Source organism: Pantherophis guttatus, chromosome 1 (genome assembly GCF_059756535.1).
Source record: "Pantherophis guttatus breed Tessera chromosome 1, ASM5975653v1, whole genome shotgun sequence".
In the NCBI taxonomy this organism is placed as follows: Eukaryota; Metazoa; Chordata; class Lepidosauria; order Squamata; family Colubridae; genus Pantherophis; species Pantherophis guttatus.
In genome coordinates, this window is record NC_142063.1 from 230469240 (window position 1) to 230487386 (window position 18147).

Sequence of the window (18147 nt, forward strand, 5' to 3'; positions counted from 1 at the left end):
CGTGTGCAGGCACCAACATGTGCGTGCACACACATGCATTCATGCATGCGCAGCAGAGACCTGAAGACCAGCTGGCCGGCAGGAGGCAGTGCATCCCAATATCAGCACTGCAACAAGAGGTAAGATCTTTTTCTTTCATAAGCTTCTGTTTCGTCGTTTGCAGGGAAACAGAAGCTCACAAAAGAAACACCATGGAGATCTGATCTGGGGCGACGGTGCACGTACCAGCAGAGAGAGCTCTGCACGCCACCTCTGGCACACGTGCCATAGGTTCTCCATCACGGCTATAGAGTATAGATGTTCTCACAATGGTCCAAATTATATGTTCTTCCTCGCTAAATTTATGTTTTAGAACACAATTGATATAAATTCAGGATAAAATTTATTGCTATTTATAAAAGAGCTTTAGTAAGGGAATGATGGGAAAGAGATTTTTGGAAAGTGTTCATTATTTATGTATTTGTTTAAAGCATTTACCTGGCCACACAGCATGACTCTGGGTGACATAAAAGAATCATTCTAAAATTATTGAGACTTCATTACATTTATTCATGGCTATATTTATGGGTAGAAAATACTTTATCACCAGAAAATGTGCCTCAATGGCTTGATATGCAATGTACAGCAAGCCATAATATAGCTATTTGGTTTCAGTGAGTTGTAGTTAAACAAACCATAGCTAAGTAAGACATGAGGACTTGGGAACAGATGAAATTTTTTTTCAGAAATGAAATCTGCCCAAAACAAATAAACAATTGCATTGAGGGCCTATAACAGGGGTGTCAAACTTGATTATATTGAAGGCCGCATCAGGGTTGTGTTTGACCTCAGGCCAAGGTGGGCATGACCAGCCCAATGTCACTCATGTTGGCGCCTGTGCTGACCTGAACGCTCTGCCAGCAAAAACGGACTCCTGAACTCCATTTTCAGCTGTGATGGCCTCCTGCAATCCTCTGCCAGTGAAAACGGAGCTCAGAAGGGCCGCTCTGCTTTCACTGGCAGAGAGTTTGGCTGTCGTAGCCAAAAACGGAGCTCAGGAGCCGTTTTTTCTGGCCGAGGCACTGCAGGCCGGTCCTTCACTGTTTCCAGGGTGGCCCTGCGGCCAGATCTAAGCACCCCATGGACCGGATCCAGCCCGCGACCTTGAGTTTGACACCCTTGGTCTATAAGAAATGATGAAATTCCTTGTCAGATAATGATGAAGTGAAAGCATTTCTGAAAATTAACTCCTGTTGCCACAGGAACTTCTAATCTTAACATCTACAACCTTTTTGATTATATAGCGGAATTGATGGTGAAGTTTTCTAGGTGGATATTTTCTGCTGAAGCATACTTTGTTGCCATGAACCTATTTTATATTACTTTGTTTCCATGAACCTATTTTATATTACACTAAATTCTGTATTCTGAATATATACAGTAGTTTAACATATTTTTTGTTAGGATCCTCAGCGAAATTTGATTCAGCAATGGTTGACACAGAATGGAAAACTGGGCAAGATCGCTAAGCGTTTCAAATTATCCAAACATCCTCTCTTGGGGGATTGGTCTATAGAGGTTCAAGTAAATGTGAGTATAATTAAGATGTGTTTGTATTTAAGGTAGAAGTGGGCAGCCTTTTGATGACAGCTTTAATTTAAGGAGGAGTAAAAGGCTTCAAAGTGGGTGGGGCTAGATCACATTTAGATTAAGCTCCAGGGACTCCAAAATTGACTCACGATTACAGACTGCCTGCTTGTGATTTAAGAAGTGATGGTACACTTTTCACTTTTTTATAATCTGAATGATTCATTAGATAGTAAATTTAAGGAACTTGGTTCTTGATTGTTGAAAATGAGAATATCATGAAAAAAGTATCACTTTTAAAAAATATATCTCAGCATGCATTTATTCTTAAATGGTCAAGATAATTTTGAACAAGGTTTTTCCTTAGATTCAGTAAACTAAAGGAATTCAACATGCTTTTCATAGACTTCTATTTTTGCCTGTGTCTCCATAGGGTCAAGCCTATTATCAATCATTTGCAGTAATGGAATATGGTAAGTGATAACACTCTGCTCATTAAAAATAGGTGCTTATAATTTTTTTAGGGTAGAAGGTGAATACATTTTTAAATTTAAGAAGGTAATGATTCTTCCACAAAACTGAAATTCAGAATATTACTTATCATTTAAAAAATATATTATTATATAAATATATATAAATATAAATAAATATAAAAATTATAATATTCAGATTGCAAGGCTGTTTTGCATAAAGTTTAATAACTTGAATCCTGACAGTAATTCTTAGAGTAAACAAAGTGAAATCACTGGGTGGGACTTAAGTAATCATTATTAACTTCTTCTAGTATGAACAAGGTCAGATCTTGCTTTGAGTATCCAGTTGTTTGTAATGTTAAATTTATCTTTTACAGCTTGCAAAACCAAAAGTCATTCTGAGGTCTATCCATCCATCCATTCATTCATTCAATGAAGTCTTCCTTGAATAATAAATATATAGTAGTGGAGCACTCAAGCTTAATCTTTTAGTTGCTTTAGTTTTTCCATTATGTAATTTTAATTGTTGCTTTTGGGGTTTTTCAGTGGCACCAAAGTTTGAAGTCTATTTAACAACACCTACCTATCATTCTATGCAAAGTATGTTGAATGGCACTATCACAGCAAAGTAAGTAAAAAGTAAATATTATGGCATTGAAAGCTATATCTATGTTTCAGATATAAAAATTATGTAATGCTGGAGTAAATTATTCTATTTAGAATGTTTCTAATTTGGAAGAGGTGGGATGCAAGTAAAAACAGTTCATTATTGTGTAGTAGCAGCAAAAAATATCCAGAGTATGCATCAGTATATTGCATATACTTATGTATGGCATATTATGGTGATTTTGTTATGGTTTTATCTTATCTCCTACATTGTAGTGTGTGTATGTTTGCTGATGCTTTATTTAAACTAAATCAATATATCACTGATTGCATGATGTCTGTAGATGACGTATACTAAATAAATAAATAATAACTTGCTACTTGATGGAATGTGGGCAATGGTGTAATGGCTGGCACAGTATTTTATAGATTAAGATTCTGATTTATGCACAATAGTATGACCTGATGAGTATTATTCAGATTATTAAAAGAGAGAACTATCTGTGACACAGGTACAATTAGGACTCATAACCTATACCTTATACCGTCTGTATTTTACAACTACAGTTTATATAGAAGATTGTAATTGTAATGTAATAGGAATAAATGTTAAAGAGAATTAATGAACCAGTTAATTAAAAATAATTCTATATTTGTGAAACTAAGAGGAAGGAGAAGGGGAATGATATAATACAGGTAATCTGAATGGAAATGAACTGATCACATGGAGTGAAATTCATGTAGGAAGTGAAGGTAGAGGTTTAACAATGAGTGAAAAGGACAACACATATATCAGAAAATAGGAATTATTGCCTTTCAGTTTTTTTACTGCATATGAAAATAGGAATCCATATGTTGGTGATGGTTTCATATTATTATTCAGTGAATGGAATGATAGAAAACCCAGAAATTAGTTTTTGTGAAAAATGGTATAATTCTCTGAATGAATGTTTCCAAGGGGAGAATATTATTCTGATAGGCGATATGAATAGATGGCTAAGACAAGATGAATGAGTTATAGAAGATGTGATTGAGTAGCAAGAACGATGAGAATGGTGACTGCTTGGCGAGTATCAGCTAGGTATGTAGGAATGTGCAGTGAAAAAAATGTTTCATTTAACTATCACATTTATATAGCTATTCATCTCATATTAAAGTACTCTAGGTTGCTTACAATAAAAACAATTATGACCTCAAAATATTAAAACAACTACAATTAAAAATCATCAACAATATTAATAACAAGACAGTGGAGAAAATTTATGTTAAAAATAATGCAGCAATCTCATCAAAACTCAGTCTCCTTGAGACCCCCAGATCTGCTGTAAGGGAATTCCAGAAGGATGTCATAGATGGGAGTCAGTTTTACCTCAGGGGGAACAATGTTCCACATGGCAGGTGGCATGACAGAAAAGGCTGGTCTTCTGGGTTCCTCCAGATGAATCTCTTTTGCAGATAGCACCTGCAACATACATCTTTTGCTGGACCTAATGGGAAGGGCAGATGTAATTGGGCAGAGGCGGTCCCTCAGATATCCTAGCCCCATGTGATGTGTGTTAGGAAAATAGAGTGAATGATTGTAAGTTAACCATCAATGGTGACAAATTAGAGCAGGTATATCAAGCTGTGCATCTTTTAAGTTCAAATGCTAGCAGCAAGGTACTATGTTGTTGGGTAATATGTGGTCTCCTGGGAGGAATTAATGTTTGTCAAAATAAGTGAAAAGAGATGTACGTCCTACTGTACAGATTTGGGTATGACAGGAGAAAAATAAAAATTGACTGCTGTGAGAAGGGCATAGTTAAAAAGTGAAACTATTTGGTCATATGGAAAGGAAAGCATGATAATCAAATTGCAAAACAAATATATAGATAAAGACTGCATTGATTGAAAAGAGGGTGATAAAAAGTTGTGATTAGATGCTGGTTAAGAGATGTTCAAATGGAAAAAAGATGAGAGGAAAAAAGGAAACCATTGTTTGCAAAATAAACTGTCCAGGTTAATAAGTACATGATGGGTTATTATATGTTTTCAGTCTGTCTTTTGAAACTAACAATTTCCAACTGATACTTTTGGGTGCTTTGGGTATTCATTTCAGGTACGTATATGGAAAACCTATGAAAGGAAAGGTCACTATTGATTTCTTCTCATTGTTTCGAAGACAGAGCACAAAGATAACTAAAATAATGGAGGTGAGCCATTCTCAGTTCTTGACAATATACTGATGGTTTCAGGAAAATTGTGCATCATGGCCCACCCTCACTCCACATTTTCTAGTGATTTTTCCTGTGGTCTTTCTATTTTCCTTGCTGTTTTCTGATCCAGAATAGCTTCTTCCTCTTCCTCATACTACTACTTTAAAACCTTATCAGAAAAAATTAAAAAAAAAACTTTTTGCATTGTTTACTATTTCTTGCTTTTTTGTCTCAAAATTGACATATATCTAGATCCAGTGGCATTTCAGAGTTTTGGAATGAAGTTGGGTCAGAGACCATGTGCAATAGCTTATTAGCAGGAGTTTTAGGAAAAAGCTTATATGAAGGATTAGGGTTAAGATTCTCTTTATCTGTTTTAGAAATATGATATTTTATATTTATTTGCCTAGTAAAATCTGAGTTCTTTTAAAACAAGATTTAAATTGTACTTGCTAAACCAAGTGCCTAGCCATTACAGCCATGGGTTATGCAAACCAGTTCAAAATCTAGAAGATTTCTTACCCACTGAGCCCTCTTAAAACAAGTGTTAAAAAGGAGTAATGTCCGTAGTAAATGTGGAGATTAACTACAACCAAATATCACGACTGGGACAAATTGAGGTATTTTCTTCCAGGTTAAATTCATCACTGAAAATAATTCCCTAATTTTAATTTTGTATCAGTTTTATAACATTTCAGCTATGGTGGCTATTCTTTCCACAAATATCTTGTAAAACTGTAGCTAAGCCAAGAGAGAGGAATGTTGTATTAATCTGCGTCTTTTTTGCCTTTTTCCACTCGGTTTTAGCAAGGAAAACTAGTGGTTAGAGATATTGTGGTGTAGGTATATCTCAATTCATATAAATTTGTGTATGGTAAAAGTATTAAAAATAAAATGTAATGATATATGGTCAAGAACAAATCTTCTAAATGTTTTGGCTATTGTGAGAATCAGATCTTTCTCTCTTTCTCCCTCTCTCCCTCCCTCTCTCCCTCCCTCCCTCCCTCCCTCCCTCCCTCCCTCTCTCTCTCTCTCTTTCTCTCTCTCTCTCTCTCTCTCTATCTATCTATTTATCTTTGGGATACCTCATCTTTATAATACATAAAAAGGATTCTGTGATGTTGTATGCCATTTAAGGCAACTCCTTAAATTGCCCTATACTAATAGTGCTTAGAATGAATTTCAACCTAAAATGTACCCAGACTGAGATTCTGTGAAGTACTTGGTGTTCTCTGAGCTTGGTTGTTTGTCCACAGTTCAGTCCTGAGCTACATATATTCTCTTTTATTGAGACTCAGATTCAGATGTTGGCATGGTATTTTATGAATATTGCTTTGATTTCACAGTGAAATGCAGTAACAAAAACATTATATCTTAATATTATTTCTGGTTATATTGCTTCAAATATCACATAGGATTAATCAATCTATTTTTCCTGATCTCAGATTAATGGTTCTTTAAACTTTACACTGGAGAGTTCAGAGATAAAATATGTAACTGTCGAACATGAGGATGTATTGCACCCAGCACCTATAGAAATTATAGCTGTTGTTACAGAATCTCTTACAGGTATGTGGTTTAATGTGGTTTTTATAGAACATTGGAAGAGATCAAATCAAAAGTCTATTTAATCCAGCTGTATCCTTTTACAGTGGGCAGTCATAATCCCACAAGCACACAATATACAGTCTCAGACTGAGTACAGTCACTAAATCACATTCATATTTCTTAGTAATTGATATTTGGAGGCATGGTGGTTCTAATTTAGGTACCATAGTTTATTGCTATGGATGGGGTATTTTTTGTTATTTGTTGGAGAGGGACATCTGATGGGATTTGCAAAAGCTTATTCTACCTATTCTACTCAACAAATAAAAGTGAAAATCTTATCACCTAACACTGGTAATTTGAAGCTAAATTTCATAATTTTAAAGGCTCTGGAAACTGAGATAAAGATATGCCATCTACTACTATGCAAAACCATAAACCATCTACAAAACACAAGGCTTAGGATGACATAGTACACTAAGACATTAAATGATTTGTTTTTTTGTCTTAGCATCTTGTATGAATCTAATCACAGATTGTTGTCATTTATAATAGTAAGTGTGAATTATCTTACTTTAGTTAAAAACAAATAAATCCGTGTCTATCATTTTAAAAAGATCTCTGATTGTTATAATAGGAATCTCCCAAAATGCAAGTGCTACAGTATTTCCACAGCTGCACGATTATGCATTAGACTTTGTTGAATATCCAAGATTCTTGAAGCCTTCTCTGAACTTCATTGCTATGGTGAGTAGTGTTGTGTTACTGTTTGCTTCTTTCGGTATCATTTCAGAAATGGACTGAATGAAAGATGCATCAGAAAGATGGAATTATGTTTTTAAAAAGCTACAAGTCTTAAGGCAGCCATTGTATTTCTCAAAACCTCCAATTCCACACCAAAACTAAAGAGGCCAAAAGTCTTCATCTCCATCTGACACGTTCACCTGGAGTCTATATGTAGAGTGTGGGCTATAATATTTAGTATTTTTATTTGACATTCACATATCCAAGGTTGCCCATAAATATTCCTTTATTTTGGTAATTATTAGATTTATATCCTGCCTTTATTTTCCACACCTCAGGGTGGAAAGTTAGAGCAACAATGAAGTCACCAGATATACCCATTGTTCTCTGCTACCAAAGATAGTATTACCAATTCAAATAAATGCTCTACATAACGGTTATTATTGTTTTAAATAATTTATTTGCCTTGTAAAATGTGAGTTCTTTTAAAACAAGATTTAAATTGTACTTGCTAAACCAAGTGCCTAGCCATTACAGCCATGGGTTATATAAACCAATTCAAAATCTAGAACATTTCTTACCCACTTGAGCCCTCTTAAAACAAGTGTTAAAAGGAGACCCTCTCCCCAAAAAGGAGTAATGTCTGTAGTAAATGTGGAGATTAATTTAAAAGTTAAATTAAAAGTTTAATTTATTTTCAGCTGAAAGTAAGAAGAACTGATAATCATCCACTAACGTCTGTTGAACAAAAGAATAATGTCACAATCACGGTCACACAGTCAAAAATTTCTTATCAGCTATATGAAAATGAATTACAGAAAAAGAACACAGATTATGAGATAAATTATCCTGTTCCAGAAAATGGGATTATTCAGATTGATATTCCAGTTTCAGCTAATACAACAGTTTTGTATATTAAGGTATATTCATTTCCTGTCGTTTTGTCTAAAGGAAAGCTTTAACTGGCTAGTGAAAATAATTTCAATATGGAAACTTGTTTAATGCCTGTCTTCTTCCTCAAATTTATCTCGGTAGTCATTGGATATGTATGTTGTTTTGTAATAATTGCAATAGAATGTAAGAAGGGAAGTTTCTTCTATTGCTGTTGTTATTAAACCACAGTTTCCCATTAGATAAAAACTCTTTAAGAATTGTGATTTGGGTATGGAGTTTCCCAAAGTTGATGAGGCAAATATATGGGGAGGGGAGTGCCATGGTTTGCTATGGCTTATTTGTAATCTAAACTGCATTAAAGGGTACCTTGACTTACAACAGTCCATTTAGTGACTATTCAAAGTTACAATGGCACCAAAAAAAGTGACTTACAACAATTTTTTGCACTTAGTAGCTGGTGCAGCATCCCCATGGTTACATGACCAAAATTCAGATGTTTGGCAACTGACTCATATTTATGACAATTGCAGTGTCCCGGGGTCATGTAATCACCTTTTGCGACCTTCTGACAAGCAAAGCCAATGGGGAAGCCAGATTCACTTTAACCGTGTTACTAACTTAACTGCAGTGATTCACTTAACTGTGGCAAGAAAGGTCATAAAATCTGTAATAGAGACTAAGCTGGTTTTGAACTTAATAACGGCTGCCAGGTTACTGGTGGCACAGTACTGGAAGAAGGAAGATCCACCTACTATTGAGGAATGAACATTAAAAGTTGTGCATTTGGCGGAAATGGCAAAAATTTCATCATACCTTAAAGACCATTCAAATGAGAGATATATATCGGAATGGAGAAAATGGATTGATTACATACAGAAGAAGTACCCGAATAAGAAGATTCATATAGCTTATGAATGAAATAATATTAAGTAGTTTATGTTTGTTTTTTCTGAGTTATAAGGAGTTTAGGATCTAGGGAGAATATGAAATGTAATAATTTGTTAGCACATTTTAGTTCTTGGTTTGTGAATGCTATACCCTGTGCTCGTTCTGGGAAGTCTAGGGAGGGGGGGGGGAGGGAGGGGAAGGGAGGGTGGGAAGGGGAGGGGGGGTTGAGGGGGGAAGGGTGGGGGGGTGAAAATGTTTGTATTTTTCATAAAACTTTTCAATAAAAAAAAAAGAAAGGTCATAAAATGGGGCAAAACTTACTTAACAAATGTTTCATTTAACAACAAATTTTGAGCTCAATTGTGATCGTAAGTCGAGGACTACATGTAGTTTGAACAGGGCAAATGCTTATAGGTATGCTGTTAGCAAAATTCATCCTTCGTTTCTCCAAATGAGTATTCAAAGAAAAAGGGTAGGGTTGTATTTCAGGAACTATGCTAAGTGTTGAATCTTCCACCTGTACTATTTCATTTTTAAGGGAGATATACTTTTTATTGTTGTCTTATGTACTCTTTTTTGCCTTTCTTTTTTTAAAAAAACAGGCTGAATTTCTGGAGAGTCAGACTTTCATAAGGATACATGATGTGTTCTACTCACCCAGTTTGTCTTACCTTCAGATTAGAAAAACAAGCAAGGATTTAAAAGTAATTGCGTCTATCAGTAATTGAACAAGTTTTTAAAGTAAATTACTCCATTACATTATGATTGGTGTTTTCACTCAAGACTTCTTTATTTTTCCTAGGTTGGGGTACCTTTGGAACTCAGTGTTCAGAGCAGCATGCCGTTGAATGAGATCAATTATATGGTACTTACTTTTTATTTTTGCAAAATAATTCAGAGCTGATCCTTCCTTTTTAAAAAAATTTTTATTATTATTTTTATAATACCAATATAACAGTACAAGACATACAACATTTATAAACACATTCTCTTTACAGCTATTGCACGGTGATCTTCTTTGTTATTCACAATTTCCCCTTCTTTCTCTTTATATTATTTCGATTTACTACTTAAATCGACTACTACTACTTACTACTACTACTTACTACTACTTTACTATTTAAAATGTCCCCAACATTTTAATTACTATATATACAATATATTTCTCTCATATCTATTTCCTATTTTTTATACTTTAACATTTCCTTTCTGTCTTTTATAACATTTCTACCTTTCCCCCCTAATTTTCTTCATTTTTCCTTCCCTCCAACCACTTATACCACTTGTGCCAAGTCCTATAGTATTCTGTATCCTCTTTTTCTTTAAGTTCTTTTGTCAGTTTGTCTATCTTGGCACATTCCAAGATATTTTTATTAACTCGTCTTCAGATGGTACATTTTCTTTCTTCCAATTCTGGGCATAGACTATATGAACGGCAGTTAAAATATGTAATATTAAATATTTTACTTCCTTTGTAATTTTTTCTGTGAATATTCCTAGTAGGAACATCTCAGGTTTTCCATTTATCGGTGGTTGTATTATTTTCTCTAGCCACTGATTTTGGCCCAAATTTTTTTTGCTGCTGGACACGTCCACCAGAGGTGATAATATGTTCCTTAATTATTTTTACACTTCCAACATAATGGGGATTTATTAGGGAACATCTTAGCTATTTTTGCTGGCGGTAAGTGCCATCTGTGAAACATCATCTGGTTTTCCTTGTATGCTGTCGACAGTGTCAATTTAAAATTTGTTTGCCACATCTTTTCCCACTTCTCTAATTCTATTGTATGATTAAAATTTTTCGCCCATTTAGTCATTGTGTCTTTTACTATTTCCTCTTCCATTTTATATCGTAGTAAAAATTTATATATTTTACTAATTAGTTTCTGCTCCGTCCCTTGTATAATTTTATCCAATTCATTTTGTTCCAATTGTACCTCATTCAGTTTTATGACTTCTTTGTATTTTGACCAAATTTGTATGTATATCCACCAATCTATTTCTCTATTTAAATCTTGTTCTAATTCTTGTTTTGTTTTTAATTTTCCTTGATCTTTTAGAATACCCCTGTACCTAATGATCTTATCCCATTCTATTAAATTTGGGTGTATTAATATTTCTGTAGGAAAAATCCAAATTGGTAATTTTGTATAATGGTGTTTTTTGATTTTAGTCCAAATCAGTAGCAGTGCATTCCTTAATATATGTCTTTTAAAATATCCATGTGTCTTGTATTTATCATCCCGCAGGAATGCATGCCATCCCACTTGCAAATCATGCCCTTCAATTACTAATATTCTTTGATTTTTCAATTCCATCCATTCTTTCAACCATACTAGGCTTGCTGCTTGGTAGTATATGTCCCACTCTGGCAATGCTAGTCCTCCTTTATCTTTAAAATCTTGCAAGGTTTTTAATCTGATTCTAGGTCTTTTTCCCTGCCATATAAATTTTGTAATTGTTTTGTTTAATGTATTGAAAAAGATTTTATCTAATTTCACCAGTATAACCTGGAAGAGGAATAAGACTCTGGGCAGGATATTCATTTTAATCGTGGCAATTCTTCCCATGAGTGAGATTTGTAAGTTTTTCCAATTATCTAGACCTTTTTTAATTTGCAGTAATAATTTATTATAATTGTCATGTTTAATTGAAGAACCTCTTGCGGTGAGCCAGATGCCTAAATACCGTATTTTCCGGCGTATAAGACGACTTTTTAACACATGAAAATCTTCTCAAAAGTCGGGGGTCATCTTATACGCCGGGTATAAGCTTATGATATCTACCTTGACAGACTGACGGAGGCGATAAGAGCGGCTACTACCATCTCTAATCATTGCTAGAGATTTCTAACCTGAATCTGAGTTGCCGGTGCTGACCGATGACGCTACGGGAGCGCCGACAACATTGACGGGAAGCTGTGCTGATCTCGTCAAGGCTGCATGCCGCTCAATACTGGACCCAGCTGGTTGTTGCGCGGAGCTTCCCCCACTGTCCCAGGCATCCAGGTAGGTATTACCGACGCTCCGACTTCCCCAGACCCTCAGTGATGGCGACTGTCCCAGCTGGGACTGGGGGAAGCTCCGCACAGCAACCAGCTGGGTCCAGCATTGAGCAGCATGCAGCCTTGATAAGATCGGCACAGCTTCCCGAATCTGAGTTGCCGGCGCTGACCGATGACACTACGGGAACGCCGACAACATTGACGGGAAGCTGTGCCAATCTTGTCAAGGCTGCATGGGTGACAGGACATGGGTGACAGGACAGGGTGACAGGAAAAAAACCTGGTATGAAATAGCCCTCTTGCCGCTACACGTGGCCCGTTACCTTGACAGATGGGCAGCCTGGCTCGTAGGTATCTGTACCGGTTCATACAATACAGCAACAGTATATACAGTACAGTATACAAATGGCTAACAGTCAAGACCCCATCATGGCTCCACCAGCAAGAAGAAAGAAATATGAAGCCAGTTTCAAACTTAAAGTTGTAAACTTTGCCATGGAACATAATAACTGTGCTGCTGCAAGACAATATGGAGTAACAGAAAAGATGGTTCAGGACTGGAAAGCAAATGTAAAAGCATTAAAGAGTATGCCAAGTGGTAAGTGTGCATTAAGAAGAGGCACCCCACATTGGCCAGAACTCGAAAAACATGTAGCAGACATGGTGAATGAGCATCGCCAAAACGGTTATGTAGTGACACGAAATAAAATACGTTTGTTTGCACTTCAGTGGGCCAAATCTAACCCAGATCACAGCAACAGATTTAAGGCCACTGTATCTTGGTGTACTAGATTCTTGGAAAGGCATAATATGGTATTGAGGCAAAAGATGAAAATTGCACAAAAATTACCTGCAGATCTTGATGCCAAAGTAAATAGTTTCCATCGATACGTAATAAACATGGCTATGCGTTAAGTAGTATCGGAAATATGGATGAAACTCCAATGAATTTTGATATGATTGGAAATAAAACTGTCCATCCAAAAGGTGAAAAAACAATTTTAATTAAAACAACAGGACATGAGAAGTCCAGTTTTACAGTGGTACTAGCATGCATAGCTGATGGCTCCAAACTGAGACCAATGGTTATTTTTAAAAGAAAAACAATGCCGAAACTCAAGTTCCCTGTTGGTTGTTTTGTACATGTGAATGAAAAAGGCTGGATGGATGAAGAAGGGGTAAAGCTATGGCTTAATAATGTATGGAGCAGGCGACCAGGTGAACTTATTCAAAAACGTAGTCTACTGGTGTGGGATATGTTCAGGGCTCATTTAACTCCCAGCACCAAGCAAAAGCTTGCTAGAATAAACACAGATGCAGCAGTTATTCCTGCAGGTTTGACATCGTTGGTACAGCCACTGGATGTGTGCCTAAACAAGCCATTTAAAGATCGCATTCGAGAACAGTGGAATGAGTGGATGGTTAGTGGCGAAAAGTCAGTCACAAAAGGAGGAAACGTGTGGTCCACAGTTGGATGTTTTGTGCAAGTTTGTCATAAAAGCCTGGAATGATATTGAAGCAGAAACAGTAATCAAGTCTTTCAAGAAGTGTGGCATATCAAATTCATTAGATGGTATGGAGGACGACTACTTGTGGCAAGATGAAGAGGAAGCCGAAGCTGAGACCACACCATCTGATATGGAATTAGATCCATACGATGACTGCCTTACAAATGTATCACAAGATGTCATTGATGTACTTACGATATCCGATGACGAACAGGAGGATTTTGAAGGCTTTTAAAGGGAAACTGTCACGCCAGCAAAACCTGTAAAAATAGCTTGCAGTTATGATGGGCGTTGCTGACTCGCCAGGGACTTGCCTGGCACTTGCTCTCTATTGTTTGTTATCTTCCTCCTATCATCATCAGTTCCAGTTTGGTTTTGTTTTTTTTTTTAAAAAGAAGTTTTTTATTTTATAAACAAACAAACATACAATATATAATCAATCAGTCAATATATCATCTGAATACATCTTTTTTCCATCTTACTCCTCCAATAATTATCATATTTTAATATTATCATTTTATTTATTATTACATTTCCCCCACATTTACTTTTCTATTAAAACATTTATCTATTCAACACATTTATCCCAACCCAACCTTTGTCCCTCCCTCCCCACCCCCACCCCCACCCCCGACTTCCCAGAGCGAAAACAGAGTATTACATTTAACAAGCATAAGCTAAAATATACTAACTACAAAATTCAAAACTCCCTCACGCTCTTTAACTCCGCTTTTGCAAATTCATCAACCTCGCTTTTATAAATTCTCAAAATCAATCAAGTTAAATTTATTCTTCCTAAATATAAAGACCTTTTTCTTGATGTATAATCCAATAATTTAACAATATTATGAACATTAAAAATCATGGATAAGTTTCATTTCCACACCCTCAAACACCATTCTTTTTCAGCATTACTCCCTAATAAAATTCTAAATTTAACATTTATCCTCTTTAATCCTTCATAAAATTGAACATTTTAAAACCTTAAACATTTTCTCTCGTATACCTTTTAAGATACTGTAATCTTATATTAAACATTTTAAAAATCTCTTAATACATCAATAAAACATTCTTTCATTTCACAAAATAGAAATTTCAAAACCTGCAGGAAGATATCCTTCAAATTTTCAACGAACCATTTTAATACCTCCATAACTTTTAAAAAGTTTTTATATCCAAAACGAATTGTAAGAAAACACTTCCTTCATATCATTGTCTTAGAAAAACCTTTAAAAACCTTTAAAAGTTTAATTAAGATTTTGAATTTATTACTAAAATCCTCCCCCCAAAAAGAATTAATCTTCTATTCTTCCCTTCTTTCTATATTTTTTCCAGTTCTTCTTCTTCAATAATTCTTTCAACATTGCTCCTCCCCCTAATTTTATTTTCAAAAATTTTTGAATTTTGATTTGAGGTTGATGTATCTTGAAAGCTCGCTCTCTTCTGAAAATCATTTTCTCTGGTTTAAAACCCCCATTTTGACTCTTCTTGCTTGTATAATCAATCAGTTCATTCCTTTGTAAAGCCAAGAATTGTTACCATAAAGTTTGTCAGCTTGCAATAAAGAGTCTACTTGTTGCTTTTCTATTAATTGAGTGGAAGCGTCTGCCAAGACCTCTGTTTCAACCTCCATTTCAAGCTTGACAGCCTCCGGAATCAGAATCCGCTGTTTAATTTCCTCCTGTTTCCCAGCCAGCAAATCATTACAATTCTCCAAGCTACATTTTTGAAAAGCTCTTTCAATTGTTTCCAAAAGAGCAGAGTTTAAAGAGTTTAAAAGTTCTTGAAAAATCTTTACAGTTACAACTTGAGAATTTGCTGATTCACCAAACAGTGATTCTCCAGTCTTCACTTTATATTTATCCAGCTACCAAGTCGACAAATCCAACTATTTTCCACACAGTGTAAAGATGTAAATTAATTCAGGTCAATACCAAATTCTTTTCCATGCTGCTTCCACTTTAAATCTTTTTCTTAGGGTATAATCCAGTAGCTGTATTAATGTTACAAGTGTTAACAAGCGTTAACAAACACTTTCACTAATAGCTTTGGCTTTCACGCCCTCAGGCGCCATTTTCTGCATTTTTAAATGGAGTGTTACTTGCTTTTTTTTTTTTTTTTTTTTTGTTCTCCTGATTTGCTCTGCCAGCACCCAAAGTCCAAATTCTTTATGATCCTTAAAATTGTGTTGCTGGTGTGGATGCGATGCCTCCGTCTGCATGAAGCAGACTCGTCCCGGATTCGGAGCAATGAAGGGCTTACAGGGAGCTCACCCTGCAACCCCCAGGCTTAAAAAGACAAACCTGGGGGTCTAGGGGAGCTCTACCCAGACCCTTCGGCTCTTCTCTCCCCCTTTTTCCCAGGGGGAGATTTTCAAGCCGCTGAGCAGCGGGTTTTCGCTATTCTAGCGGCTAACGAAATCACGGGCCTGGAGCTCCTAAAGGAGCGTCTGTTCGGTGATCGCGGAGCCACCGGATTACTCAGTTCCAGTTTAGTTGACAGCTTAGAAAACAAACAGCATGGCAGCTCCCATGGGTTTATTGTCTTATCCTTGCTTTCATCTTTAGAATGAATTAGGAAAAGTTTAATCCAATTGCACTGTTTTATGTTTCCATGTTTGATGACAAACAGCCTTATGTTTATAAGGCTGCATGTCATAAGCATTTGAATTAAAATTACCATATTGAAATCAAATCTGATGTTTTTTAATTTTTATTTGGTGTGTGTTGGAAGAGGGGTAGTCTTATATGGCGAGTATAGCCCAAACCCTATATTTTAACAGGAAAAATAGGGGGTCATCTTATACGCCGGAAAATACGGTATTTAATTCTTTTAGTTGTTTGAATCTTTGTTATACATTCCAATTCTTCCTCTTGTTTTTTTGTAAGGTTTTTAGTTAATAATTTAGATTTATTTATTATTAGTCCAGCCACTTCACCAAATTCTTCTATTCTTTTTATCAATTTTGGGCCTGATTCTAAGGGTTTTTCCACAATAAAGACCAGATCGTCGGCAAAGGCCTGTAGTTTGTATTCTTTTTTTATCTTTAGTCCTTTTATCTCATGGTCCTCTCTAATCCTTTTTAAAAGCAGTTCTAATGATAATATAAAGAGAAGTGGGGAAAGTGGGCATCCTTGTCTCACCCCTTTTTTTATATCGAATTTGTTGTTCATATCTTCGTTAATAATCACCTTTGCCGCTTGTTTTGTATATATTTTCCCAATCATTTTTTCAAATTTGGTCCCAAATTCCGTAAGTTTTAGTTGTTTGGTCATAAACTTCCAATCCAAGTTGTCAAATGCTTTTTGGGCATCCAGGAAAACTAGTGAAGCTTGCTTTTCTGGGTGTGCTTCGTAAAACTCTAGGGTATTCATTATTATTCTGGTATTATTTTTAATTTTATATGCTTTTAATGTATTCCAAAGATTTTGAATTGACGTATCTTCTTTTTTGTTTACCCTGAGAAATATTTTCAACTCCTTTTCCAGCATCTGAATATACTCTTTATCTTTACATATATTTTGATTGACTGTCCATCTTTTATAATTTTTTTGTCCATTCCGTTCTATATTTATCGGATTATGATCTGCCCATTCATTAGTTCCTATCTATTTTTCCCAATCCTATTTGTATCTCTGCTGTCATCCAGGCCATATCAATCCTGGACCACGGTTGGTGCGGGTGGGAGTAAAATGCATATTGTTTTTCTTGATTGTGTGTTTCTCTCCATGCATCCCGCAGGTTTAATTCTGTTGCCATATTAAAAAATTCTTTGGGTAAGGTCTCCTTTTTTTATTTTTCTTATTACTATTATAGTCTTTTTTTACTATCTACTATAGCATTGTAATCCCCTACTAAGCAGATATTCTCGTGGCCTTGTTCTATAATTTCCTAAAGTATTCATGTTGGTTTTTGTTGGGGGCATATATCACTACTAATAGTATTTGTTTTTGCTCTGTCTCTAATTCTACCATCAAAGTTCTACCTTCTTCGTCTGAGTATTTTAAGTTTGATTTTATTCTCTCTTTTACATATATAGTGATTCCTCTTTTTTTCTTTTGTGTTAGTGATGTATATAGTCTTCCTAGTTTTGCATTTTCTAATAGCTTCTGAAAACCTTTTTTAATGGTTTGGAGGCATATCACATCTGCTTCGAGTTTCTTTAATTTTGTGTAAATTTGTGTTCTTTTTTTGGGTGAGTTTAAACCGTTTATGTTCACCAAGAAGAGCTTTAGTGCCTCTTCCATTTCTACTGCAATTGTTTCTTAATATTTCTTGTCTCTCTTTTTACTTTCCCTCTCGCTCCTTCTTTTTCTTCTCGCTCTCTTTCCTGCACTTTTCTTATCTCTCTCTCCCTTTCTGTTTCTTCTGACTGATCTTCCTCTTGACTTTTGCTTTCCAATTCTTCTTTACTCTCTTGCTCTTCTTCCTGTGAGAGATATTTTTTGTAAAATTCTTGTGCCTTCTCTATCGAGTCTACCTTGTACTTCCTATCTTGCCACGTAATAAGGATGCCTTCTGGGATTATCCATCTAAACATCACTTTATACTTGGTAGGTTGTGTTGTGAGGAACTGATATTGTTGTCTTTGAGTCTGAATTCTTTGTGGAATTTGTTTCAAAATTATAATTTCTTTACCTCTATATCTTATTGTTTCATCTCTCAATTTCTTGTAGATTTCATCCCTGACTGCTTTTTTTGTGAACCTTATATGGACT

General features: G+C 35.5%; 1 protein-coding gene across 1 annotated transcript in view; it reads left to right on the plus strand.

Annotated features, from left to right (window-relative positions):
• Window positions 1-18147, plus strand: part of CD109 (CD109 molecule) — an 83336-nt gene that overhangs the window by 18378 nt on the left and 46811 nt on the right. The window contains exons 5-13 of the mRNA XM_034431893.3: window positions 1444-1569; window positions 2000-2039; window positions 2586-2667; window positions 4744-4837; window positions 6286-6409; window positions 7026-7135; window positions 7834-8052; window positions 9517-9618; window positions 9717-9779. Of these exons, the coding sequence (XP_034287784.2) occupies window positions 1444-1569; window positions 2000-2039; window positions 2586-2667; window positions 4744-4837; window positions 6286-6409; window positions 7026-7135; window positions 7834-8052; window positions 9517-9618; window positions 9717-9779 (960 nt within the window). The remainder of the gene's footprint in view (window positions 1-1443; window positions 1570-1999; window positions 2040-2585; window positions 2668-4743; window positions 4838-6285; window positions 6410-7025; window positions 7136-7833; window positions 8053-9516; window positions 9619-9716; window positions 9780-18147) is intronic.